The sequence below is a fragment of the Hyposmocoma kahamanoa genome, unplaced genomic scaffold (genome assembly GCF_003589595.1).
Source record: "Hyposmocoma kahamanoa isolate Upper Pololo Valley unplaced genomic scaffold, ASM358959v1 80, whole genome shotgun sequence".
Taxonomy (NCBI): Eukaryota; Metazoa; Arthropoda; class Insecta; order Lepidoptera; family Cosmopterigidae; genus Hyposmocoma; species Hyposmocoma kahamanoa.
In genome coordinates, this window is record NW_020654051.1 from 223,952 (window position 1) to 250,959 (window position 27,008).

Consider the following 27,008-nt stretch of genomic DNA (forward strand, 5'->3'; position numbering starts at 1 on the left):
TTTAATGCACACCATCATGAATGGTTGTTTTTTTACCAGATGACCCATCATGCTGGGAGAGACACGCGTAAACTTGCGTTAACTTTAAGCCTCTCCCAGCTTGTCAGGGTGCCACTAGGATACCAGATGTTGAATCTCATGCGGTTAATTGTTTGGACCTTCTGCTGACAATTGATCCGGACCGATACTCTGTGGTTGTGGATGCCCCACTGGGTACTTCTGAACATTGTCTGGTGAAAACTGTAACCGTATGCTCCCCACCCGATGAGGGCCTTAGTGGTTTAAGGCAGGTGTGGCGATACAGGTTAGCAGATTGGAATGAAATGCGCCATTTCTTTGCGTCATATCCTTGGCAGGTTTGCTTTTCTTCAGGAGACTCGTCGAGCTGTGCTGATGCTGTAGTCGAGGTCTTGCGTTTGGGTATGGAGTATTACATATCATACTCCGATGTACCCAATGGACCCCAAGCTCGTCCATGGTTTAACGCTCACTGCAGTCGTGCTGACGCACAAAAGCTGTCCGCGTACCAAGTATGGGCAGATGCTCGACTGCGCAAAGCTCCGAGTACTCGGAATCTGAAGAAAGCTTGTAATATAGCCACCAAGAAGTGCAAAAGCGTGTTACGTAGGGCCAAGATCGACCACGTGCGCCGCATAGGGGCCAAGTTTGCCTCGTATCCAGCAGGTAGCACATCCTTTTGGTCCCTGGCCAAAGCGGTCCAAAGTAACTTTTGTCACCCATCTTTGCCACCTCTGCTGAGGCCGGATGACACGCTGGCCCATACTGCAGAAGGGAATGCGAATCTCTTTGCCTCACTCTTCGCAGAGAGTTCGCGTCTGGATGCCGCAGGGAACGTACCACCTACCTTACCTCAGGATGGTTGCGCTATGGCGCCAATTCGCATACGCCAAAAAGAGGTACTTAGAACTCTGTGGGATCTTGACGTGAATAAAGCTAGCGGGCCAGGTGGAATTCCAGCGGTAGTCCTACGTAACTGTGCGCCTGAGTTGTCTCCTGTTCTCACTCGCCTGTATCGCCTCTCACTTGAGACTGGTGTAGTTCCCAGGTCGTGGAAGCTTGCAAACGTGCAACCTGCGCCCAAAAAGGGAAGCAGAGCAGACTCTGTCAACTATAGACCTATCTCAGTCACTTCCATACTCTGCAAGACTGTGGAACGTGTACTCAATAAACGTCTCCTGTCATACCTTGAAGACAATGACCTCTTCAGTGATCGCCAGTGAGGATTCCGACGAGGGCGATTTACCGGGGATCTTCTTGTGTATGCCTGTCATACATGGAGCGAGGCTATAGAAAAGCTAGGCGGAGCACTTGCAGTGTCTTTGGACATTTCTATAGCCTTTGACAGGGTCTGGCACGCAAGCCTTTTAAGCAAGCTTCCATGTCATGGACTTCCCACTGACCTTTGCAATTGGATCTCGGATTTCTTGAGTGAACGTTCCATTCGAGTGGTCTTAGAAGGCTACTCTTCCGAACATATCGCGATAGGTGCCGAGTTCCTCAGGGTTCCGTACTGACTGCAACTCTCTTTCTGTTGCATATCAATGATATGTTAATTCCAGGTACCTTTGCGTATGCTGATGCCTGCACAGTTGTAGATAGGTACTTGAGCAATGCAAAGGTCAGTGGAGAGGAAATCCAGTCTTGTCGAGAGTCCATGGTTAGCCGTTTAGATTTGAAGTTAAAGGCAGTCTCTGATTGGGGCGATGCCAACCTTGTCAAATTTAATGTTACCAAAACGCAGGCGTGTCTTTTCTCCACTAAATGGAGTCCCTTTGAGCTGACTCCGACTTTTCGTGATATATTCATACCGATAGCCGACCGTCTATAGCTACTTGGAATGGACCTGTCGTCCAATCTGAACTTCGGTAGATACATTGAATCCATGGCCAAAAATGCAGCCAGGAAGCTTGGCATCCTTTCCAGGATGAGGCGTTACTTCACACCGGGACAGTTGCTTCAGCTGTATCAAGCACAAGTTCGGTCGGGTATGGAGTACTGTTGCCACCTTTGGGATGGCTCTGCCACATATCAACTGGCCACCTTAGATTCAATTGACAAGCGTGTCAAGAGGCTTATAGATGACTCGGAATTAGTAGAGGCGAAGCTGCAGAGCCTTGAACACCGCCGTAAAGTTGCCTGCTTATCGGTATTTTACAGGATATATCACGGAGAGTGTGCAATGGAATTACACGATTTAATTCCGCCTTCCCCTTTCCATCATCGAGGGACTAGGTGTAGACTTGGGTTCCACCCTTTGTTGTGGATATTCCAAAGATTCGCACGAAGAGTTACGCTTTCACATTTATATGGCGAACGGCTATGGAGTGGAATTCCATGCCTGCAGACTTGTTCCCTGAACGTTATAACTCGGACCTTTTCAAGGCGACAGTGAATAGGCATTATCTAGGTGTGCATGCTACATCGTCGACCTCATCGTCACTTTCTATCAGGTGAGATGGAGGTCAAATCCACACTTACATTAGAATAATAATAAAAAAAATGATACGGGAAAATTTTGAATTCGAGCTGACGTAACATCGACTCTTAAATATGTATTCGTGGTTGATCATACATTCCTGGTAACTCATCAGTGATACATCACTTATAAATGATCTTTGACGGAACAGCTGACGGCCAAGAAGTCTTTGTCATTCTTCATAACATATTTATTCTGTATTGCGTGTGCCATCGTTGTTATTATAGTGCAAAATTTCACAAATCATACAATAGTATCTCCTACAGTAATTAATAACTTTATTTTAAATTTGTATAAGCCGTAAGAGTGAATCAATCGTCAAAAATAATAAACAATAGCGGTCAATGCGACGTGTGCATTGTGTGTGACGTCTCAAGTGGTCAACTAAGTGCGCGTTGGAATTGCGTCCTTGTGCCATACGCATAACCGCGACAGTAGCGTGAACCGACCCGGCTGTGACGTCGCTGCAGCTCTCTGTGTAGAATAGGCAACGCAGAGCGGTCATACAATTGTGCCTACGTGTGCTGCCTCTAGGGAGACACCGCTGCACCAAAGTGATTTGCTGTTTATTTTTTCGAATTTAACATCGACTGGAGGAAGTCCACTGCTGATCACAGACCCCCAAAAATAAACATCAATATATAGCGCTTTCGCACGCGCCATGGCCTCTACCTCTACTAACATAATATGCTCAGGATGTAGACAAGGAATACATAATAGGGAGTGTTTGGCTTGCACGACGTGCAGGGGCAAATACGACTTGGCCTGCCTGAATATGTCTATTAAAAGATTTCTACTACTAGATCAAGACCGGAAGAAAAATTGGGTATGTTCAGAATGTCGCAGTAAATTACCTAAAACTGACAACACTAACACACCTGCTCGTGCGGCGGCGCATACTGATGTCGGTACACATATACCTGCGAGAGACGATCAGACCCACGATGAGCCGTCGTATGTGACTATTAGAGCCAGGCAGCGGCCTCCTTCTGATTGCGCAAACTACATAACAGAGGAGACGCTCAGAACTATTTTGCATCAGGAAATGAACAGCATCCTGGACAAGAAAATCAAAGACCTTATAAGCAAAGAACTGAGTTGCATCAACCAACAAATAGCGGGTTTTAACGAATCTATGTCATTTTTCAACAAACAGTTTGAAGAAATGAAGAGTAGCCTGGAAGAGAAAAACACACAACTGAGCAAATTACAAACCGAAAATACGCAACTACAGACGTCGGTGCGGGACCTTACGAGTAGGATGAACCTCATTGAGCAGAATCTCCGTGAATGCAACATAGAAGTCAATGGAATTCCAGAGAACAGGCATGAAAATCTGCCCAACATTGTTTTGCAACTTGAGAAGATCACAGGGAATCCACTTATCGACACGGACATCTTACACGCGGTCCGAGTTGCAAAATTCAACAAAGATGATAACCGGCCAAGGGCTGCTATAGTGAAACTACGAAGCCCTCGTTTAAGAGACTCTGTACTGGCAAGTGTTGTAAACTTTAATAAGAAAACCCCGGATGATAAATTAAGCTCACATCACCTTGGAATCGGAGGTTCTCGTTCGGCTGTTTTCGTATCTGAGCATTTAACTCCCACAAGCAAACAACTACACGCTGCAACGCGTAAACGGGCCAAAGAAGTAGAGTACAAATTTGTTTGGGTGCGTAACGGCAAAGTGTTTGTCCGCAAAGATGAGCGATGTCAACATCTTCTGATTAAAAACCACGACAGTCTAAAACTAATGACATAAACCTTTGTACCTTTCGCACATAAATGTTATGGTGTATGTATATATAAAGTGATTAACATATACTATCAGAATGTACGTGGAATCAGGACTAAGACAAACGAGGTGTACAAAAATATCGCTCAGTGTAATTACGATGTCATTGTCTTCACGGAAACATGGCTGAATTCTGGTGTAGAGTGTGGTGAATTTGTTGACGATAGATATGTGGTTTATCGAAGGGATCTTGTATGTGTTTCTAAAGATAGACTTATGAAAAATAAACCTAGGGAAGGTAAATATTCTAAGTTGGACGGCGGAGGTGTCATGATTGCATGATTTATAAAAATGAATCTTCATGCGTGAACAGCCCTTAGAGGTGGATGATTTCCTTCAAAATGAAATGGGACCACTATGGAAGTACCCCCTTTCCAACAAAAAAAGAATCATGAAAATCGGTTCACAAATACCGGAGTTATCGCGTAACATACATACAAAAAAAAAAGAAAAAATTGCATACAGTCGAATTGAGAACCTCCTCCTTTTTTTAAGTCGGTTCAAAATATTAGGGGCCAATATTTACAAGAAAAAAAAGTCAGTTCATCTTTGGGGACTAGAGCTGGGGCTGAAAACGTGTATGTGCGTAAATTACCCTGGTACAGTTCCTTAGACAGTTTTTTGAGAAAGTCTTCACAATTTCGCACTACGTTCTCAAATTTGGTGAGTATTTAGTAAACACTTTTTTGTATCTAATTAGACAGTGATAAAAAGTCAAATTTTGTTTATTTTTTTATTTCTACAAAATGTTTAGATATTACAAAAATATTGCATTTTCTTGCCACGGTACAGCTCCGCGATTATTAAAATAATCGCAATACTGTTCACGAATTGAAATTGCTTTTCTGGTAAAGTTTCCGTAATTTTGCGAATTCAGATCTTCAAAGGCGCCACTTCTATAGTTTTCTCTCCATGTACCTGGTCGTATGCCAGCTCCTGTTTCTTCTTCTAAAAACCCTGGAATAGTGTATGAGTTCGGCGATGTTTTTCTCCACCAACTATGCAAGATACGCGTCGTTTTTACAATGACGTCTATTTTTTCGGGCGCTAATCCTATTGGCCTTTCAAAAATCCTAAATCGTGATACTAAAATACCAAATGCGTTTTCGACAATTCTCCTGCATCTGCATAGTCTATAATTATAAATTTTTTGCTCTTTTGATAGATTATTTCGTCGAGGGTATGGTTTCATTAGGTAGGTTTTTAGAGGGAAAGCTTCATCTCCAACAAAAACAAACGCTAGGCAAGTCCAGTGTATTTTTTTCGATAGCTTTTTTTAATGTACTTTCATTGAATATACCACCATCGGAGTTTCTTCCCTTCGCTCCGATATTTACATATATAAAGCAGTAGTCGTAATCAACACATCCAAAAACGAAGAATACCGAATGTATTTCTATAATTGAAAAATTCTGATCCTGTTCCTGGAGGACATTTAATCAGTATGTGTTTGCCGTCCAAAGCTCCGACCCACGTACGAAAATTCCAAGTGAATGCAAAGCCTTAGATGCCAAAGATAGCCAAAGTATTAGATGCTCCAAAAGTGTTTCTTCTCGATATCCATTTTTTGACCCAACATCTTTTTTTACGTTTTCTTTTCATTAATTCTTCTCTTAGAACAGCAGAGATAATTAAAACACCCTCGCGCACTGCACTCATAGTAGCGACTGGCTGGCACAAAAACTTTTTGATTGCTTTGGTAGTTGTATTTTAATGATTAGAAGTACCGAACGTTACACCACAAGGTGACAAGTCTCATGTGCCTGTAAGGTGGCAGTACTTTCGTGGACGAACTATTTCACAAGGAGCCCTACTGCTACTAAAAATTATATTATTATCCTCTCATCTCCGCTATTAATTTACGTATCTCTAACGCTTGTTTTTGGTGATGCCTTGACCTTGAAGGTCAATTGGTCAACACAGAGTGTTAGTTATTTAGAGAGCTATCCATTTAAATATTTTGATTTTTGTATGAAAGTAAAAACGATGAGTTATTAAAAGTCGTGGAACAAAAGTTGTCGTTTATGATGTTAGTAATATGGTCCTGGGAAGTTGTTGGTATTTTAAAAATAATCCTGTACCTAGATTTATAACAAGAATAAAGGTGAGAATCTTATCAAGGCATCGATATCATTTAATGGTAATGATGGTTCGACTCAGACACGCATAAAAGCGGGTTCCATACAAAATTATTTTACATAGTTTAAAGCATTCAAGAGCGGTCTTTCCTGGAAAGGTACATAATTGATTTAAATCTTAAGTTTCAAGCAACAAACCAAAATCACCAAATATTCAAAATAAAATTGTTTAATTTTAATTATATTACATATTAAAATTTATGTTTAATAGAAATTAAACAGAAATTCAAACATATTTTAATTCAGAAAGTCAAAATGCAAGCTTCACCTGTCTCCAATATTGTTGACTGGCTGTGAAAGATTTATCGCTGTCAGCTTCCAGTTCCGTCTCCAGAATGTGACCTTGCGAAGTGCCAAGCAAAATGGGGCCAGTGGCCATCTCCGAGAGGTTCTCGTAATTCCAACCAACTTCAGTTACTTCATAGTTCCGTGATTTGGTTACCGACTTCAGCTTAGAGCTCTTACGGTGCAAATAAATGAGTTCAGGGTTCCCGTCTTTGTTCCTAGCAGCGAAGGCTAGGAGGAGATGGTAGCCAAGTGGGTCTAAGAATATGCCAGTCAGTTTTGAGTTCTGTTGTACAAATTTTGTGTAGTGAAGCTCTGAAAGTAAGGTAATAACTTCAAAGAATTGAATACCACAAAAGCTAATTACTGTCAAATGGTAAAGAAAATTAAACAATTATAGGTTTATAAGACATTGTAATGATAACAATAAAAAAGAAGACTTGGATTAAAGCAAACTGGTTTTGCGGGCATGAGCAGTTTATAGCCCAATCATTCTGAGATCCCATAACTAACGGAAGTCATAGAAAGCACCAGCAAAAACTCAATCACAAAACATCATTAAGTAATTCAAGATCGTATGTGTCCCAAATGAGCATTGCGCTTGTGTCTCAATTCAACTTAACGCCATTCTTGAGAGTTGTATCACAGGACTGGAAGTGCTGCGAAACAATTAAAACTGACTCAAACATACATACAGCAACAGATGTTTAAAATAGCTGCTATTATCAAGGTAATACCTACTGGACCAGCTGTGTAGCCTGTTGTTACAATGGCTATTATTTACTGTTTAAAACTATAGCATTAACATTTGTAAGCAGTTGACATGTGTGATAGTGAAACCATGTAAAATGTTTTCAAATAAGTACATTAAATCTTATGTTTAGGTAGTAAAACCTTATTTACCTACAGCTGGCTTTTACCTACATAGGTCCATGTCTGATCAAAAGTATCTAATACAGCACAGTAGAAGTGTGGAAATATCTAAAACAAGTAATACTACAACTGTGATATCACGCGAAAGTGTAACGTGATCACTCATAACATCACCCGACTCAACATTAGATTTTATTGATGCATGTTAATATTTATTTCTTTTTATATCTTTATAGTTACATTACTAACAATATTATAATATTAATTAGGTATATAATATTATGTGTCATAATGTGTAATACTTTAAAAATGTTTCTTTAGTTATAATGTCGGTGCCGGTAATTTTGTTTGTTATATTCGTACTTATACGAAATGGAGCATCACATAGAAACTTCCAAAAATTATGTAACACCAAAACTGTGCGAATATTATTTTGTACCGTCAATGGCACATCAAGCTATCGAATATCGCCTCGAGTGCAAAGGAACAATATCCGTCAATGTGTACCTTGAGGTGCTGCCGTCTGTATATAACCACTTTTAAAACTACGGAATTTGTTAAATTTTAGTCATAATTATACCGTTTTCACACATGTGAATACATATAGTACTTGCAATATAATGTAAACATACTAGCGCCAGTTCTAATCGGTTAAACTACCCTCAAATTTTTTTGTTGATAATCACAACTGATCGGTATGTATGTCTAATTAATTGTCTTTGTGATGGAGCGCAAGTGAGCTCAATTTACAGTGTTATAGTGATAAATTGTTGCAATTGCCTTTTTTTATTAATTAAATATAAATTATTGCAATTACATTTTCGAACAAAACTCGGCTACTGAGTACTTGGTATCGATAATAGATTATGTAAACAAATATTATTTCGATAATGTTCTATTTTTGAGAGTCTAATATTTACATATATTCCGAAATGCGTCAAGGTTTATATCTCATTGCCATTGACTTACAATTATATAGACGTCGGGTCCGCGCTAAAAAGTGTCCGAACTTATAGGGCGTTAAAATCGCATACAGAGCGTCATTCACGCTTTAGTCTTCGTTTGTTCGACTGACAGCGAAGCAAGCAAAATTAGACAGTACTGCGATGACATTACAATTTAAATTCAACATTTTAGCTTTTTCATATTCCTTTACATGTCACTACGTTTAAATAAGTTGACTTGGGACATTTTTTTCATGGTTTTTGTATCAGACCCGTCGTCCATTTATTTGTAAGTCAATGTTCATTGCACACAACTGTACGCACAATATGAGATTTTAAAAAAGACCATTCATCTGATTCTTCTTCCGTTAATAAATGTAATAATAATAATAATTTACGGGACATGGTACTGCAGCCACGTATTAATCGCTAAATGAACTGAATAGCACTGAGTTGTCACCACAGACATATATCTAGAATATGTCTGTGGTTGTCACTCACTATCCACAGCGCGAGCTATTAATGGCAATTTTTGGTGGATTTTTGGCAGGCAACATTTCTATTCTCGTCTCGCCTCGGCAGTGAAAAACCACCTTAACATCTCCGTAGCATTTTTTTACTCCCCGCCCCGCCCGCATTTATCATCGTTCAGTTTCGACCGCGGCAAAAGTATCAACGGGCCTTTGGCGCGTAATTAAAACCATATTACACTATCGACGGTGATTCCCGAAAGTACCGAAAGAACCGGGAAGCAATTTTGAATTCCCGGTTCTCTCATTGCAATAAAAGAACCGGTAATTCCCGGTACTTTCGGGACCGGGATTTTCCGGTTCTGAACCGTAATCAGGAATTATTAAGTCATTCTTTGTGAAAGCAATTTGGTTAAGCGTGAGTTGTACATAAAAATGAATAAAACTGATCAAATTTTTTTTTCATTGTATGGGATGAAAAAATCGGGACAGCCGAAGTTGGTCAAATATCATAAAATATTTTTCATACAAACTTAACAAAATTGACTAAATTTTTTTAAATGCTAATAGACTTCCCTTTCTTATAACTATGATTTCATCATCAAATCGGGACTGCAGAAGATGTTTAATAAAATATTAAATTCATTTTTATCCGACTTCAAAAAAAGGAGGAGGTTCTCAATTAAACTGTATTTTTGTGTCTATGTTTTACGCGATAACTCCCGGTATTTGTGAACCGATTTTGATGATTATTTTTTGTTGGAAAAAGGGTACCTCAGATGTGATCCCATTCATTGATCTAGATACACGTATTTGTTTAAGTGTGCGTTAAGCATACTATCAAACACTTTCGTTATAATAGACGCGAGCGAAATTGGTCTACAGTTACTGGAGTCAGAAATTACCAGTTTTATTTTTTACTACAGGTATTACAATGGTTTTCAATGAAATCCTCGGGCAAGTAACAATGTCTAACACACAAAGTATAGAACATTGCCAACCTTCTAGGTCTAGGTAGATATGAGGACCTGCGTACATCTTAGATGCTCAATGCTGACACCATCATGCCCTGGGGATTTACCTCGAGAAATTAACCTGATAATCTTGGCCACACCCTTACCAGTGTACCCAGGTTCAACCTGCTTACTGTTGGTCTCAACATCGTTCATCCCCCCCCGCGATGGTCCTAAATGTGACTTTTCAAGAATATGTTCTTTAAAGAGGTTGGCAATATCTTTCAAGCCATTTTTGCCGTCATCCCCCGCAGGGCAGCCAGACCGGAGCTTCATATTATTGGTAGACTTCCAGAACGATCAAAAATCCTTTTTGAAATGTTGAGAAGTTATTATGTTCGTTTTGAGTCGACTCTGATGAGCTCTACACCATTTCGGCGGGATTTGACGATTTGAAGATCGTTCGAGTTTCATGCATCTCATCAAATAGAATGCCATGTTTAGTTCAGGTCTACCCTGAAGCGTCCATTACTTATAACTTCTGCCTGGCCACACTACGAGAGCATTTGATGTGCCTGTTCCACCCTACTACTTGATTTTTCGGCTTGCGCTCTACTTTTCCTACTCTCTCTCTTTCTACTTTCACTACTGATAGTTGCAGCATCGCAGAGGACAGACACTATGTTTTTATACAACCTGTCAATCACATGGCTATGCCTAGTTTCACTGCAGTACCTATCAGCGCAGTATCTAAACTCCAAAAGAAAGTCAATACGTCACAACCCTTTATGGCATTCCTCACTATAACGGGCTCGCTCCCCCATACTATGTGCTGATTTGCAATACTAGTCGAGTAGTAAATTTAAATCGCACTTTAGCATGAAAGGGAAACGGTCGGACCACGTAACATCGTAATTGACGTATAGGTACACACTGATAACACTACAGATTACGGTGTAAGACAATGATCCAACCATCGTCTACATTGATGGGCTTCGCTTATGTAGGTATCGGAATCGGCACCGAGCTTCTGCACATCGGTACAACACCAATCTAGTTCATTACAGTGGTTAATAAATTCAGTGTAAAAGAGTTTATTCGGATGGAGGTTGAAATCGCCCAGTACCTATGTAGACAGATTCTGTGTCGTATTCATCAACAATAGCACTCACCGCACCGAGGCAGTCCGTGAAATCCAGTAGGTTGTCCGTACTACTTGTTGGCATGTATTACACTAATCACTGTCGTAAGGCGATCTTTAGTCACTACCCTAATTACGCACACTTTCGGATTACCGCACAATAATGACTATGCTAAAATTGTTTTCACAAAAAAAGACTTAATGGTTCTTAAGACAGTTTCTTTGTATCTTCGACGGTTTCGGATTTCCCCACATTGACCTATTTAAAAAAAACGACGTATATTGCTATGTTTGCGTTATTTAAATATTGTAATAGTTCCTCTACTCTGATTAATATCTATCTGCTCTAGTTTACGTGTATCGATCGCAGCAATATTATTACTAAAGTATCAAAACAAGCCTGGAGCCTTACATTAACATATTTCGCTTTTACCCTGTGTGATGTTGGGGGTGATAAATAATATTAATTTTACAGGAATATAATGCGTTATTCCATTACTTTTCGAGGCACCGTTTTGCGCGTTTCTACTGCACATCATTAAAAGTCACTCCATAGGCTGCTGTAGTTCATGAACTGTTAAGAATTAATTTGTGACACTAATCAATAGAAACTAATTCCTTTTGCACAATCCTAATAGTTTAACCTGTTGTTTGGTTCAGTGGGAACTGTCTGCTTTGCAGAGTCAGAGACACGAAGCTTATTATTACCTATCTTTTAGTTCAACGATGCGAGGCAACAGTGCGAATAGAATAGAATAGGCATATGTAGCACCTAATCACTGCGACCATCAGTTGATTTATTGCGATCACCACTAATTGCAGTTCGGAGTCAAGGCCGACAGCATTGAAGAACTGAAGGACTTTCCTGGTTCTGACAAATTTTATGTCCTCTGGTTGTGGCATGTGCCTTCCCAGTATGGAGCTTCGTACGCCCATCAGGGGGTAACATTGGGTGAGAAGATGAGTAGGAGTTTCATCCGCCTCGTGGCAGAATCTACACTCTCTATTCTCTCTTCGCCGAATATTTGATATGTCCTTGTTGAAGACACAGCGTCCTGTTAAGACTCTAGTGAGCATTCTGATGCCATTCCTGTCCAAGGACAGAGCTTCTCCACAGTGTTTGGCACTGTAGGCATCAATCAGGGCTTTTGAATGCTCAAGAACCTTGCTCTGTAACCACTTCATACTTCTCGGGAGACATGTATGCTGTATGCTATCCCTATTAAGCACCAGCTTTTGCCAGTTCGACTGCTGCCTCCTTTCCCTCGATGTCAGAGTGGCCTGGAACCCAGCACAGGACCACTTTATACCTTTCCCCACGAGATAAAAAGCGTAACTCCCATGACTAACTAGACATTGGCAGAATTATTCAAGAGAATCCAGATCCTTGAAAATGGAATAGAACATAATATAAGGCTTTATTCATAAAACTTTGAAGTAATTTGGAGAAAAACAGATTTAACTTTATTAATAAACTAAAACCTCTGTGACAGCTGGTTTAATTCCTGGCTACAACATATTGTTTTATTTATTTTCTGATAAGTCTCACCAATTCTTTTCATTTTAGGTAGACGTCTATTATACAAACATCAATTTTTGTAACACTTGTACTTATTTGATAGAAGAACCTGGTTTGTTAATAAGTTAATATATTTTTTGTAAGATTTGTATAACAATATGTTTTCCTAAATAAATAAAAAATAAAATAAAAACTGTTAAAAAACACCCAAAAACATGGAAGGTACTGTAATTATTTCTTTTTTAATGTATCATGATTTATATTTTGACATTTTATTTTAAGCCACTATTACATTGTCATGGTTTCTTCAATGTTAAGATGATTCATGAACGAAAATTACAATAATTGTGAACCCAATAGAATAGATAGCTTGTACGTGTACTAACAAAATGAACTGTATATGGTCTGCAATAAATTATTTTTATTTTTTATTTATTTAATAAGTATTTATTGAACTTGACTCTCAAACTAAAAGTTGTCAGAAAACATGCAAGGAGAAAATGTCTCAACATTGGAGAAATCATGTTGAGTGTGAATGAGAGTGAAAATATAATTAATAACTCCAGTATAATTAGACACTATATAGAAATACAAATGAAATCCCATATCCTACGTAAAATATCGTATGTCGAAATTGCCAAGTTTACAGGGGAGCCTTTTAAAGACTTTAGCATTTCTCAATTTTATTCGGAAAAGCTCATTACTCACGTAGAGTATTATAAAATGCTAGATATCGGTTAGATTATCTATGATGATTTATTAGATGATCACTCTACGTCAGTAACGAGCTTTGCTGAATGAAACAGAGAACTTTAAAACACTCCCCTGCACAGTGTGTTATTTTACCTTAAATGAGGACATCCTCGTTTTTATGTGTTTTTTAGAAAGATAATATTCAAACAAAGTTCCTAATAAAGCTGTCCAGGCTGTGTCTATCATTGTTTTAGAGAAACTTTAAAAATCGAGAAAAATCCATAGAGACCATAAAATCTGATTATTTCCTTTCCTGTAAATGATTTTTCTTTAAACATTTCATGTTATCATAGAAAACTACTAAAAGCACCAATAAATCCAAAAACTATGAAACTTTCATAGACCACAATTAAATTTTTCTATGATTTCGTGAAAAATTTCTACATTATTAGCATTTCTTTTCAACGCGGATATGTTAATTACAGTAATAAGTACTACCACAAAAAAACCAAATGCGACAAACAGAAGAGTTCAGAAATATTGAGTTCAGAAGTTTTGTGTTAGGGTTGTCACTGAACATTTATCCTGTCTGCAAAGCGCAATATTATAATACATATATTCATATCTTACTTTACTCACTTCTTAATTTTATTTTCTTCGAGAGGACTGGTGATACAGCGGAGGTGACCCTACCCTCCAATTCTAAAGTGGCACAATATATTACAGAGGACATTTTTCGGACATTGGCAGTCCAAAAACTTGTAGATCTGATCTGATTTAAAACAGTAGAGTATAACTTTCAAATAGCCGTGATTTGTGATGTTTTTAAATGAATATGAATAAGGAAATTAGGTAAATAGAAGCATTTTATAACAACATCGTTAAATTTAAACAAAACTTAGCAAGTATTTAATAGCAAATATTTTTTACCCTAAATTTGGGTGTAGAACCTGAGTGCTTGTCTATTTCTGGGGTGAGCAGTATATGACCCTTGATCAGAGGTCGGAAAAATGGATTCACATTGTACCTTCCTAACAAGGAATGCGCTTTTGTATCGGCTACCGGATTTTGACGAACTTACGAAGTCAAGTATAAAATTGAAGGAAAATAAACGTTATAAAGCTTTTAACTATTTTCAACCCCAGCCAATGCACCCTTAGATAGATAAAGATAACTGTAAAATAATCTAAAGGTGCGAGCGAGATAAATATACCTGCTTGTCCCCGGCAGTGTGTTATTTTGCCGTAGTTGCCGACATCCTCGTTTTATGTTTTTTTAGAAAGAAAATATTCAAACAAAGCTCTTAATAAAACTCTCCTGGCTATATCTACGTGAGGCGCACTATAAGTTTCCGGAATGAATAAGAAAAAAATAATATAAATGGTCAGAAATGAATTTATTGTCAAAATATTCTCAAAATATTCTCCTTTAACGTTAATGCACTTTTTCATACGAATGAACCAATTTTGAAAACAGTTATGCCAGTCCTCCGTGACAATCTCTGAAACATATTTTTCATACTATTCGACAGCCTGTTCAGGTGATGAAAATCGTTGACCGCGTAATTGGTTCTTAATTTTTGGAAATAAATAAAAGTCACAGGTCGGCACTGTACGCGTGATGGCACATAGGTCAACGGGTGAATTTCACTTTCCGGATTTCAATGGCACCCTTTTTCTTTTGGTTTTAAGGTCTTAAACGTACAAATAAGCTCAAGCAATGTCAATAATTATAAAATCACAGAAATATTTCAGTTGAATACAACAAAATACGATATTTTAGGTCACACGAATGAGATTGCAGTAACACGAATGATTTTCTCATAAACATATGTTAGAAACACCTAGCCCGGAGGGGGCGGGGACAAGCGTCACCTGATTGTGACGTAGCATGGCGTGATCGGCTGACTGGCCGGGTGGAGGAAACCTGCTCAGGCGGCGCGCCGGGCAGCTACTTGACTTGGCCTGAGACCTTTGGACGCGCTGGACGTTTATTAGTGTGCTCTCGACGCGTTTACTTCTCGTTGATTTGTATAACGTCCCGTGCTTTTCATATTTGAATATTAGATTTTGTAACCGATTTTTATTTCATTAAAATTATTCTTAATTTTTAGTCGTTTTTATGATTTCTGGTATAGATTTCTAACATAATGAGAAAGACGGCACAGTAATGAGAAATTATTATTAAACACAAATTTTATAGTTCAAAAAAGAACATTTAACATCATTTAACATGTAACAAATATTTTAATATAACTTCTTGTATCAAAATCCTTCTCATCCGTGTAAGACCATCTATCTATCTATATGTAATTAATAAATAAATCTAAAGAAGTATTTTGTTAATGTCATATAAACTTTGTTGTACATCAATATATCATCATCACCACAATCAACATCATCATCATGATCACCATTATCATCAGCATCATTACCATTCACATCATAATCACAATCATCGTCATCATCACCACCATCATCATCGTCACCATCACCATCGTCACCACCGTCATCGCCACCACTATCACCATCTAATTGTTATATTTCAAGCAAATGTTTGGCTTAAAGTAACTATTTGACTTAAAAGTAGACAAGAATGAGGGCGACAATAATGATATTTGGATACATTTTTAATTGTCAAGTGTGTAAAATATGCTGGACCGTTATAAAAGTGCATGGACTTTAAAGTTCCTTTGTCTGATTGATGTACAATAAAGTTTATAAAACTATTACTTAATATATATAATAACCAAAGAACTCGATATTACTTAATACTTATTTAGATAGATTGCTTTACATGAATGAGAACGATTTAGTCACTAGCGCTGAATTGGTATTTAAGTCAATTTTTTGCTAAAACGGAGATGCACAGGTTACTTCACTGTGTACATTCCAATCCGACAGGAGCCCCTTCACACGTGTGCGATGGGAGAAGGTGATGCGGTATTAACTTTTGTTATTAGGAGGCTTTTAGTTAAATGACAGCAGCGGACATACGGTGCACTGCGCGTTCAGTATAACAATGCGTTCAGGATGCTGTTCCGACTGCCACATTTCTGTAGCGCATCAACCATGTTCGCTGATAAACGTGTAGACGATTTTTACGCTATCATACGAAAGCGAAGTGCGTCGCTACTCGGTCGCATGCGTGGCAGCACAAACAGCATCCTCAACACATTGACAGATAGGTGGGAGTCCCCCATGTTGTGGCGGTGGATGCGTTTGCACACTGCTAGCTATTTACTGCTCTAACATTGGCTGGGCAGTTATCCTCCCGCCTATTAAACAAATTATTATTTAATTATTATTAGTATTGTCTTTATTTTTATTTTTATGTTTAAACTAACACTAGCTTAAGTACTTTTTATTAACAAATATTATGGATCACGTTGTCTGAGAATAAAATTATTATTATTATTATAATTATTATAATGATAAGAAAAATTGAAAGACATTTTGTATTCCCAAGAAAACATGTTTGTTTATAATAAATTGGAAAGTTACGGTATGTATTCGACGTAAAAGTTATTAGATTTTATCCTCGATGGGAATATTGCGATTTCCACGAGTGTTTAGGTTTTTCTTTTTTTCTAAAAATTAGGGCGACTTGGAACCGGATCCCATGAATGAGAACATGCTCACTTTTTCAATTTTTATTTATTACTGTGACGTAGTAAAGTAGTCTTTTTATGTGTAACACAGATTAAGTAAGCAAGCTATCATATTAAATAAATAATGCTTAGCATTCATGTAATAACATAAAAGTTATTGAAAGGGACACATTTTTGGAGGTTATCTGAAAACGACCCCAACGTTGTTCGCCTTCAACAATTCATTTATCTGTCTGGCCGTGTGAGAACTGTCATTATCGTGGTGCAAGAATCATCTTGCGTTTACGGTTATTTTTACGGAGTTTGTCAATAACTTCCGGCAAACAAATGGTCGTATACCAAGAACTATTCACGGTACAACGATTTTCCAAAGCAACAGTAGCCACGAGTCCAGTTTTATTAAAAAAAGAAGCAATCATCCGCTTAGAGGCACTTTGCACGCGCGCCACTTTGGTTGGTTTCGGCTCATCTCGAAAGACCCATACGCTCGATTGCTGCTTTGTTTTGGGTTCGTAACTATAAATCCATGTTTCGTCACCTGTTACTATTTCCCACACACACCAAATTTGACGCCCCTTCGTTGAATCTGGTAAGCATGGCATTGCAGCAAGTGACGCGATCCGTTTTTTGAGGCTCAGTCAAATTGTGTGGGATCCACCGAGAACACTTCTTTTTCACACTCAAATGTTTGTGTAGTATTTGATTGTATTTGACTCATGGTATGTCACAAGCCTGTCTGTTTTGACCATATGGCACACAGCATCGACGTTTTTGTTGTTCACAGCAAAGTCGTAGAAAATCATACTACGAAAATGTTCACGAGTTAAATCCATGGTGATGTAGACAACCAATTTCTAAAATGACGCCACATTGTAAAAACAAGTGACAGTCAGATGAAACAAACTGTATTCTACAGCCAAAGAGTTCCATTTTCAAATGTTATAATTACTTTTTAAATATTGTTTATGTAAGTGGCCAGTTCCGGAAACTTATAGTGCGCCCTTTGTATCAGTTTTAGAGAAATGTAAACAATGGAGTAAAATCTTGTTATAGTATAAAATGTTTGTGACAAACATAAAAAATCTCTACCTGATAAAATACTTCGCTTTCTAAGAGTGACCACGGAAAATGTTCGCTATCATCATTACCCATCAGAAGACATTTGTATTGAAGCTGCTGATATCACGCTAGCAACAGACGAAATCATACTGTAATCCGATAATGAGGAAAAATTTTCCAGGATAATTTATCTTTATTCACACAAAGTAATGCACGAACGTGAATATTATAACAAAATATACCAATATTATGTAACATATATTGTTTTAAACTATTTTTGACATAATTACTCAATTCAAAATTGTAATTTTTTTAATTTTAAACTTCAATTTAAAATTTTTATTGAATTGACATTCAATTATTTTTTGTGAAATGACTCCACTAGTTTGTTATAATTATTAATACAAAGATCGAACACTCAGAATAATATAATAAGAAAAATATAATATAAAAATATAATACAATAAAAATAATTACTACAATTTAATTTATTTCACTTGATTCTAAATTTAACTAACGTAACTTAAAAATGTAAAATGTAAAATGAAAAATGAGGATGTCTCAACTAAAATAAAATAGCACACTGTGCCCTGTAAACTTGGCAATTTCGACATACAATACTTTACGTACGAAGGGTGGATGTGTAATGGAAGACATAACAACAAATAATCTATTTTTTGGTATAATAACATTTGATATAATTTGTAAGGATATAATCACTCACTGTATATAATCAACAAAAGGTATAACAACAAAAAGCATAATTTCAATGTATATAATGAACCTTCAGTATGACAAACATTAGATATAAAGATTAAGTGACATAATAAACAAAATGGTATAAGTACTACCAGTATAATTCATTAAATAATGTAACACAATATTTCGTTTTACAAATAGTTGAAGCTTTGAAGCATTGAATTGTAAAAAAAATTCTTTTTTTTTACAAAAAGAATTTTTTTATTCAATTAAATGTACAATCGCAAAATATAAAATTAGGAAATGAAACTATTTTTCCGGATTTAAATCGCGTATATTTGTTTTTTCAAACAAACCAACGTTTTGGTCTCGTCAACCGTGTCCATGGGACCTGTAAAGGGCCCGAAACATAGTTTTGTTTGAAAAAACAAATATACGCGATTTAAATCCGGAAAAATAGTTTCATTTCCTATGTGTAACAATCGCGAAAACCTAAGAACTCAATAAATATAAAATTGTTTTTGTATAGCTTTAAGTGCTTTTTGTGTTACAAAATATATTTATTAAAACTTTAAGCAGAATATTTAATTGCATATACTAACCTAACCCAAACCCACAGGAGGAGGTCGAACCAACTAGCAAATGCAAACAAATTCGATTCTGGCAGCTTTGTCATATACTAACCTAACCTAAACCCACAGGAGAAAGTCGAACCAACTAGCAAGTGCAAACAAATTCGATTCTGGCAGCTTTGTCATATACTAACCTAAGCTAAACCCACAGGAAGAGGTCCAACCAACTAGCAAATGCAAACAAATTCAGTTTATTCACCATTGCACCTAAACACCACTGGAATTATAGTAATTATTTTTTCTCACATACACATTCAACATTATACTCAGTGAATGTTATATCTGAAGTGTTTCTATAAAATGAACATTATGCCATTGGTATATTAGATTGAAAGTTGTTATATCAATTGTCTATTATACCCAGTGACCTTTATATCACGCAAGAATATGTCAAAAGTCTGTAAACCATAAATTAATTATATCTGTTGAGCGTTATATCGAATAAAAATATGTCATTTGTTGTTATATATTAAGAATCTCACCCAATACAATCGGTCAATATCTGCAATTGATGGTTGACAACTTTTTTAGCTGGTCCAGGACTGTACGGAACTTCGGCATTGTTCTTTAAATATGGTTCAACAACAAGATGTTACAATTACACTGCTTACAGAATGGTAAATACATTTCACAATGCTGTATAAAAAATCAATTTTGGTACAATGAAGTAATGTTTCTAGGTTTACAAACCTTCATGGTGATCAGGCATCTTCAGATCTAACCGAAAAAGCTTTCCGTTGGCCATAGCTAGCACCAAATAGTCGCTGGCGACTGCGACGTGGGTGATGGAATCCGAAGGATTAAAATTCATTTTCTGCTTGGAAAACATTGGCGTATTGTCTTCGAACTGCATGTTGATGTATCCAGAAGACGTCATGGGCTCGGTAGCAGGCTTCGCGCGCTGAGACACCTGCGAAGCCTGCTCATATTGATCGAAAATCGAAGTCATATTTATCGTGACAAAGGACGACGAAGGAGTAACTATCTATAAACGCTGTCGTACTCCTTATTTACTTAGGCAGCAGATGTAAACACTTCGTTGTCGTTTTAATGCAAAATGGTTTAACACTATGCACTGCATGCGACGGTTTAACACTATGGTTTATTAATAAATAAACAATTCAACTTGATTCAAGGAATTAGAATTTTTTAGACAGGAAAAGAGTAATATTCATTCGTAACTTTTTAAAATTTTTTTTTAAATGAATGGCTTGTGAGGCTACTACGTCTCAATTCTGCCAGTTCGTTTTATACGTTATGGAGAGTGCGTTAGAATTTTGTCCGGTGACTCAGAGGGAGAATCGAAGATATTTTTGCACAAATTGAATTCTAGAACAAAAGAGACGGCACAAATTAGACAACACAAGTCGTTAGAAACATGTATATATACCTATAGGAATGAAACTATTTTTCCGGATTTAAATCGCGTATATTTGTTGGTCATGTGACCATGCGACCTGTAAAGGGCCTGAAACGTCGGTTTGTTTGAAAAAACAAATATACGCGATTTAAATCCGGAAAAATAGTTTCATTCCTATGTATAACAATCGCGAAAACCTAAGAACAACGAAACATGTATATATGTTAAATATAGTGTTACATGTTGTTGCAATGTTGCATGAATAATATTTACAGTTTAATTTTATTTATATGGATGAATTTTAAAAAAATATGATACATTTTGGGTGAGAGGATAGGGCCAAAAGGCATTTAAAGGAAGTAGGACGAAGGATAGAGGGAGGGAGGACTCAAAAAGTAAATTCGTGGTGATTTCCCGAAATCTTGACTGTGTTCCAACTATATCAGTGGCTGGTAAATATGTCGAGCGCGTTCGGCAGTACAAGTATCACGGCGCTTGGGTTAATGAAGCATGGGATTTGGACCAGGAGATAAAAACTCGGATTGAGACCGCCCAAGAGTCTTTCTTGAAAATAAAAAGGGTGTAGTGCTGCAAACTTTACATACAACTTAGGCTCCGTATCCTCCACTGTTATATCTGGCCAAGCTCCCATATCTTTCAACGTTAGTTTTCATTTTAGTGACCCTCCCTACCTACCCTTAGGGCATACAAGAAGGGCACTATAACCTGTGCACGCACAGGAACCTTATAAGTTCAGGTTCTGACCCCAGATCAGCCAGTGTGCAGGGTTGTCACAGACCTCTGTCACTTGACTTCATCCGGTTCTTCGACAGGCTAGTGCCTCGGGTGAGCCGTCCCGGATGCACGTACAGTACCCTCCCTATTTTCGAGATAGGTACCGGAGCTATAGGCACGCTCAAGTTGCCACAGCCAAGCCGTCGAAGACTCTGAGTCCACTACCCAATTTCTTCATTGGTGGCGGAGCTGTAAGCCACGCTCACTTCCCGACGCCGAAAAACGACGTCTCTCCAGTTACCAATAACCTAAGCGGCTGGAAGGACCTGAGGATATCTAGCTTATCCTCTACTAGCTCTCCGGGCTAGTGCCGGAGATGCCAGTCGCTGTGTCTTGCGAATGTATCAACATTACGTAATGTATATGTATTCGTATGTACATTTGATATAATAAATTTATGTGTGTATTTATTGAGTATAGTACATTCCATTTCTTTATTTATCTATTTTTAGTGCCACCTCAAAAACCAACTTTCAGATTTTCAAAGGTTGCTTGGAAGAAAACTGTTTATGGGATAAGCTCACCTTTGTACACAAATATTTAAGTTGTTTCTGAAAATTTGTAATTTACTTCGTGGTACAATAAAGTGTTTAGTTTTACGTGTAATCTTTCTTTTCTGTTGTCTAATAAGTTGAGTGTCTTAACCTCCTCGATCTTAGTTTTCACGGATTGAAAATTGCGTTATAGTGTTTAGTTTAAAAAAAATAGCATTTTGATTATATTATAGAGTATATACAGTAGTAACTGCCTACGTAGCCGAACGGTTACCAACGGACTGCCGCGTAGAGGTCCCGGGTTCGATTCCCGTGCCGGAAGAATATTTGTATGGCCTACAGTTTTTCTCATGACTTTGGGTGTAATTTCTGGTTGTCTATGTGTATGTTCCCAAGTGCGGGGCTATGAGTGTGTAAAAAAATGAAAGTATGTTGATTTGCACTCTCGCCATATTTAAGAAATTAATAATAAAAATAATGCTAAATCATCTAAAAATATTCTGTTGAATATCCTGGCTAATTATATCTGGTATAGTTTTGCAAAATTGCCCCTAAATTGTATGCACCGTGCGAGAGCAGTGACCCCGCCACTCGCTTCACCAAGCGATACATAATCGTTCTCGATCGCTTGTTTACCTATTTTTTTAAATTATGATTATGACTAGTATTGTTATCATTTACTAATTATTTACATTAATTAGAAAAGTTGACTGAAAAAAGTTTTTTTGTAACATATATTTGGTACTTACCAACTTTAGGTTACATGGAAGTATTGCTAGAAGTACCTGGCTCCACAGCTCAGCACGCAGAGATTGGTACGTAAGTTTCGTTTCAACTTTCTTAGCGCATTATTTGACTATAGAAAAGCAAGATGAAGCATTTGCAGTGTCTTTGGACATTTTTAAAGCCTTTGACAGGGTCTGGCACGCAAGCCATTTAAGTAAGCTTCTCTTTTATGGGCTTCTTACTGACCTTTGCAATTGGATCTCGGATTTCTTGAGCGAACGTTCGATTCGAGTGGTCTTAGAAGGCTACTCTTCCGAACATATGGCGATAGATACCTAAGGAATAATAGAAGACTAAGCCCAGAGACAACGGTCTCTGGACTTAGTCGTAGGGATCCATATTATCTGCAACTGTCTTTCTGCTGCACATCAATGATATGATGTGAGTGCGTGCGCATAAAAACACTCCTCCTCAAATTAAAACTTAACATTTGTTTAATTTGCTACAAAAGCGCAATTTCGAACTTCAGCAACTATAATACCTACACAAAAAAACTTGCGTGATTTTGCAAAACAGTACACTTCAGTATAAAAACAACAACAATTATTTTAAAATACATTTCTCATTTGTTACATATTAAAAAACTAAATCAAACAATTATTACACAACATACAAATCTTTTGTTACTTTCACGACTTATACTGTTCATGTTACTCTCCTCCTAAATGATAACATGTTAAATTGGTACAACATTTGTCATTTACTCAACAACATATAAAATTAACACATAAACCTGTTTATGAAAGTATAGCCAAATATCAGCCAAATTTTCTGCAGATGTAATGTATTCAATGTTTATAACATTACTCGCTACTAAATCCTTTAAAAATGTACTCTTATGTTAATGTGTTCTGTTCGTTTAGAGTTTTCATAATTGTTTGCCATAGATGTAGCTCCTAAATTATCTACAATAAGCATATCATTTTCCTTGCACACTAAATAATATAGATTTTAAGACTTTCGTGGTTATTCACTAAATGATTATCACAAATATCAGGTTTCTTGCCACGGTATGACTTCTTTTTATTTTCCCGATATTTCGGAACGGTTGCACGCTCCATGGTCACTCCGAAATATCGGGAAAATAAAAAGAAGTCATACCGTGGCAAGAAACCTGATATTAGTGATAATCATTTACACTAAATAATGTTCCTGAGCCACAGACGCCGCCGCAATATATTCCGACTCAGCGGATGATAATGCAACACATTGCTGTTTCTTGGAAAACCAAGCGATAGGATTTTCTAATTGTAAAATTTTGCCACCACTTACACTTTTTCTATCATTTTTATTTCCTGCCAGTCGGCATCAGAAAACCCATATAGGTTTGAATCAAGTGTCTTTGTGAAAATGAGTCCTTTTTCCTTCGTTTCCTTTAAATATCGAATAACTCTCTTCCCAGCTTTCCACAATTCCTCATTTGACTTATCTAAAAATCTACTGCGATATGATACTACAAAAGTCAAGTCCGGTCTTGTACTTACCGTCAGACACATTAGACTACCTATTAATTCTCTGTAAGGCACATCCAGTCTACTTGTATCATCATTATTTATAAGTATATTATAGTTCCTTTCCATAGGTGTTTTGATTCCTTTATATTGAGGCATTTTAAATTTTTCTAATATCCTTTCCACCATTTTAGTTTGTTTTGCCACTAGGGTATTTTAATTTCTTTTTATTTTCATTCCTAAAAATTTCTTCATGTATCCTAATTCTTTGGATATGTATCCTAAACTATGTATCCTATGTATCCTAAACCTCTTTTTCAGCTTTGTCCTTATCTTTTCATAATTTCCAATAAATATTATATCATCGACACATATTAACATCCAGCAATCTTCTGTGTAGTACAAGCAATAGTCATAATCTGCGCGTTCAAAATCATTTATCTTCGCGAAGTCGTCTATTATTTCGTTCCAGCATTTAGGAGATTCGACCAACCCATAAAGCGCTCTATTAAGTTTTAAAACTTTATTTTAATACGAAATAGTGTTGTTTGCTGATGACACATCCTTGATTTTTAAAACAGACAGACATGACGTTAACTATGACCATATTAATGATACCCTCTCTAAGGAAGTTTATTGGTTTAATGCTAACAATATATATCGTCCACATATATCGTCTCTGGCCAGCAGATTAAGCTCCGCTGCAAACGCAGTCCGCAGAATACGTGAGCTTACCGATGTTAGTACTGCTAGACTAGTTTACTTTAGTTACTTCCATAGTATAATGTCCTACGGGATTCTCATGTGGGGTAAAGCGGCACATATTCAAACCATATTTGTATTGCAAAAACGAGCGATTCGTTCTGTGTACCGTCTAGGCTCTCGGGTTTCTCTCATAGAAAAGTTTAAGGAGACTGGTATCATGACTGTGGCATCACATTACATTTACTCAAATATTTTATATGCCCGTAAAAATATACATAATTTCAATAAGAAAGAAGACATCCATAATATTAATCTTAGAGCTAAGTCCAAACTCATGGAACCACGATTTCGTTTAACAAAGGTAAACAACTCTTTTATGGGGAACTGTATACGTTTTTACAATAAGATTCCGGAGCATATATTAAGTTTATCATTTCCTAAGTTTAAAAACTACTTACATTAAAAATATTTTGATCGAAATATCATATTACAAAATTGAAGACTACGTGTTAAATAAAGATTTATGGAAAGACGACATGGCTCCAGAATCCACACAAATTTGATTCAAAGTGTATTCCATAGCATTTAAGTTTATTTGAAAAGAGCAATCCCTAGAGTTTCTTGCTCGTTCTTAGGGAGGTCAGCGTAGTGAACGAGCAGTAGCTTAAATGTGACGTTTTCAAGTGTAAATTTATTTTACCTATGGAATAAATAATCTTTGACTTTGACTTTGACATTTACATGTTCTATTTCCAGTCCTTGCGGTATTTTAATGTATACATTCGATTTCAGTTTTCCATTTGGAATTTAAAATTTTAAATAAATTAAAATAATAAAATTAAAATTACAATTAAAATATAATAAAATATAATATAAAAATATAAATAAAATTAAAATTAAAAAAAAAAAATTAAAAATGCAGCTGGTATGTCCAATTGCAGAATCTTTAGGTCTTCTCTTACTGCTTTTGATAGTATCATTCTTATTGTAGTTTCTCTTGCAACGCGTGCATACATGTTATCTAAAACATCGTCTTTCTTTTGTTGGAACCCTCTTACAACCAGTTTAGCTTTCTTTGTACCATCTTCCTTTTGCTTAAATATCCATTTCGTTTCAATTGCCTTTTTTCCTTCGGGTAGTTCTGCTTTTTCCCATGCTTCAATTTCTTTTAGTGCATTAAGTTCTTTGTTTATTGTATCTTTCCATACTGTGTTTTCAATAGCTTCTTCGAAAGTTTGATGCAACACCACATAGACATGAAACCATATTATGCTCATAATCTTCCAGTAATGTCGGAGGTTTTAATTTTCTTCCCGATTTTGTCATTTTTAATGTGTCAGTTTCTTTTCCATTTGTACTGACAGATTCTTCTTGCTTATTCACTTGCGTCTTCTCCTGTAATATATACTTTGTTTCTACATTTTTACTTTTTTCTTCGTATTGTAACCTTCATCAAATCACACATCTCGTAATATTATTATTTTATCATTTTCTGGGTCCCAAAGTCTGTATACCACAGTGTTATATATATTCTACCATTCCCACTTCCTTAGCCTCTTGTCAAATTTGTCTTGTTTCGGTATTATTGTGGCCCAAGCTTTTGAACCAAATATTCTTAGTCTAGATAAATCTTTTTTCTTATAATGTTTTATATTCACTCGGGGTCTTCAATTTTATAGCCCACATAGGACATCTATTCAATTGATACGCTGCACATTGAATGGTTTCGCACCACAAATGTTTAGGTAACTTAGTCTCCACTAATAAAGTTCTAGTTCTATTGCACAGTGTGCGATTCATCCTCCCAGCAACGCCATTTTGCTGAGGGGTGTAGGGCACGGTATACTCTATCCTTATCCCTTTTCTGTCACAAAACTCTCGTAATTTGTTCGCAGTGTATTCGCCTCCATTGTCGCATCTTATACTCTTAACCTTATTTCCTGAATCTGTTTCCTTTCTCAGAATATAATTAATCAAATTCTCAGTCGCATCTGACTTACACTTTGATGGATAAACAACACAGAAATGTGAAAAATCGTCGATAATAGTCATAAAATATTTCGCACCATTTGGACCTGGCTGTTTTACTGGCCCTGCTATGTTATG

At 36.9% G+C, this 27,008-nt stretch overlaps 1 protein-coding gene across 1 annotated transcript in view; it reads right to left on the reverse strand.

Annotated features, from left to right (window-relative positions):
* LOC113233910 (vacuolar protein sorting-associated protein 18 homolog) overlaps positions 1–20,400 on the reverse strand; it is a 31,778-nt gene extending 11,378 nt beyond the window's left edge. The window contains exons 1-2 of the mRNA XM_026469142.1: positions 20,002–20,400; positions 6,702–7,033 (exon numbers count right to left, since the gene is read on the reverse strand). Coding sequence (XP_026324927.1) covers positions 6,702–7,033; positions 20,002–20,260 — 591 coding nt within the window. The 5' untranslated portion in view covers positions 20,261–20,400. The remainder of the gene's footprint in view (positions 1–6,701; positions 7,034–20,001) is intronic.
* Between the last annotated feature and the right edge of the window lie 6,608 nt (positions 20,401–27,008).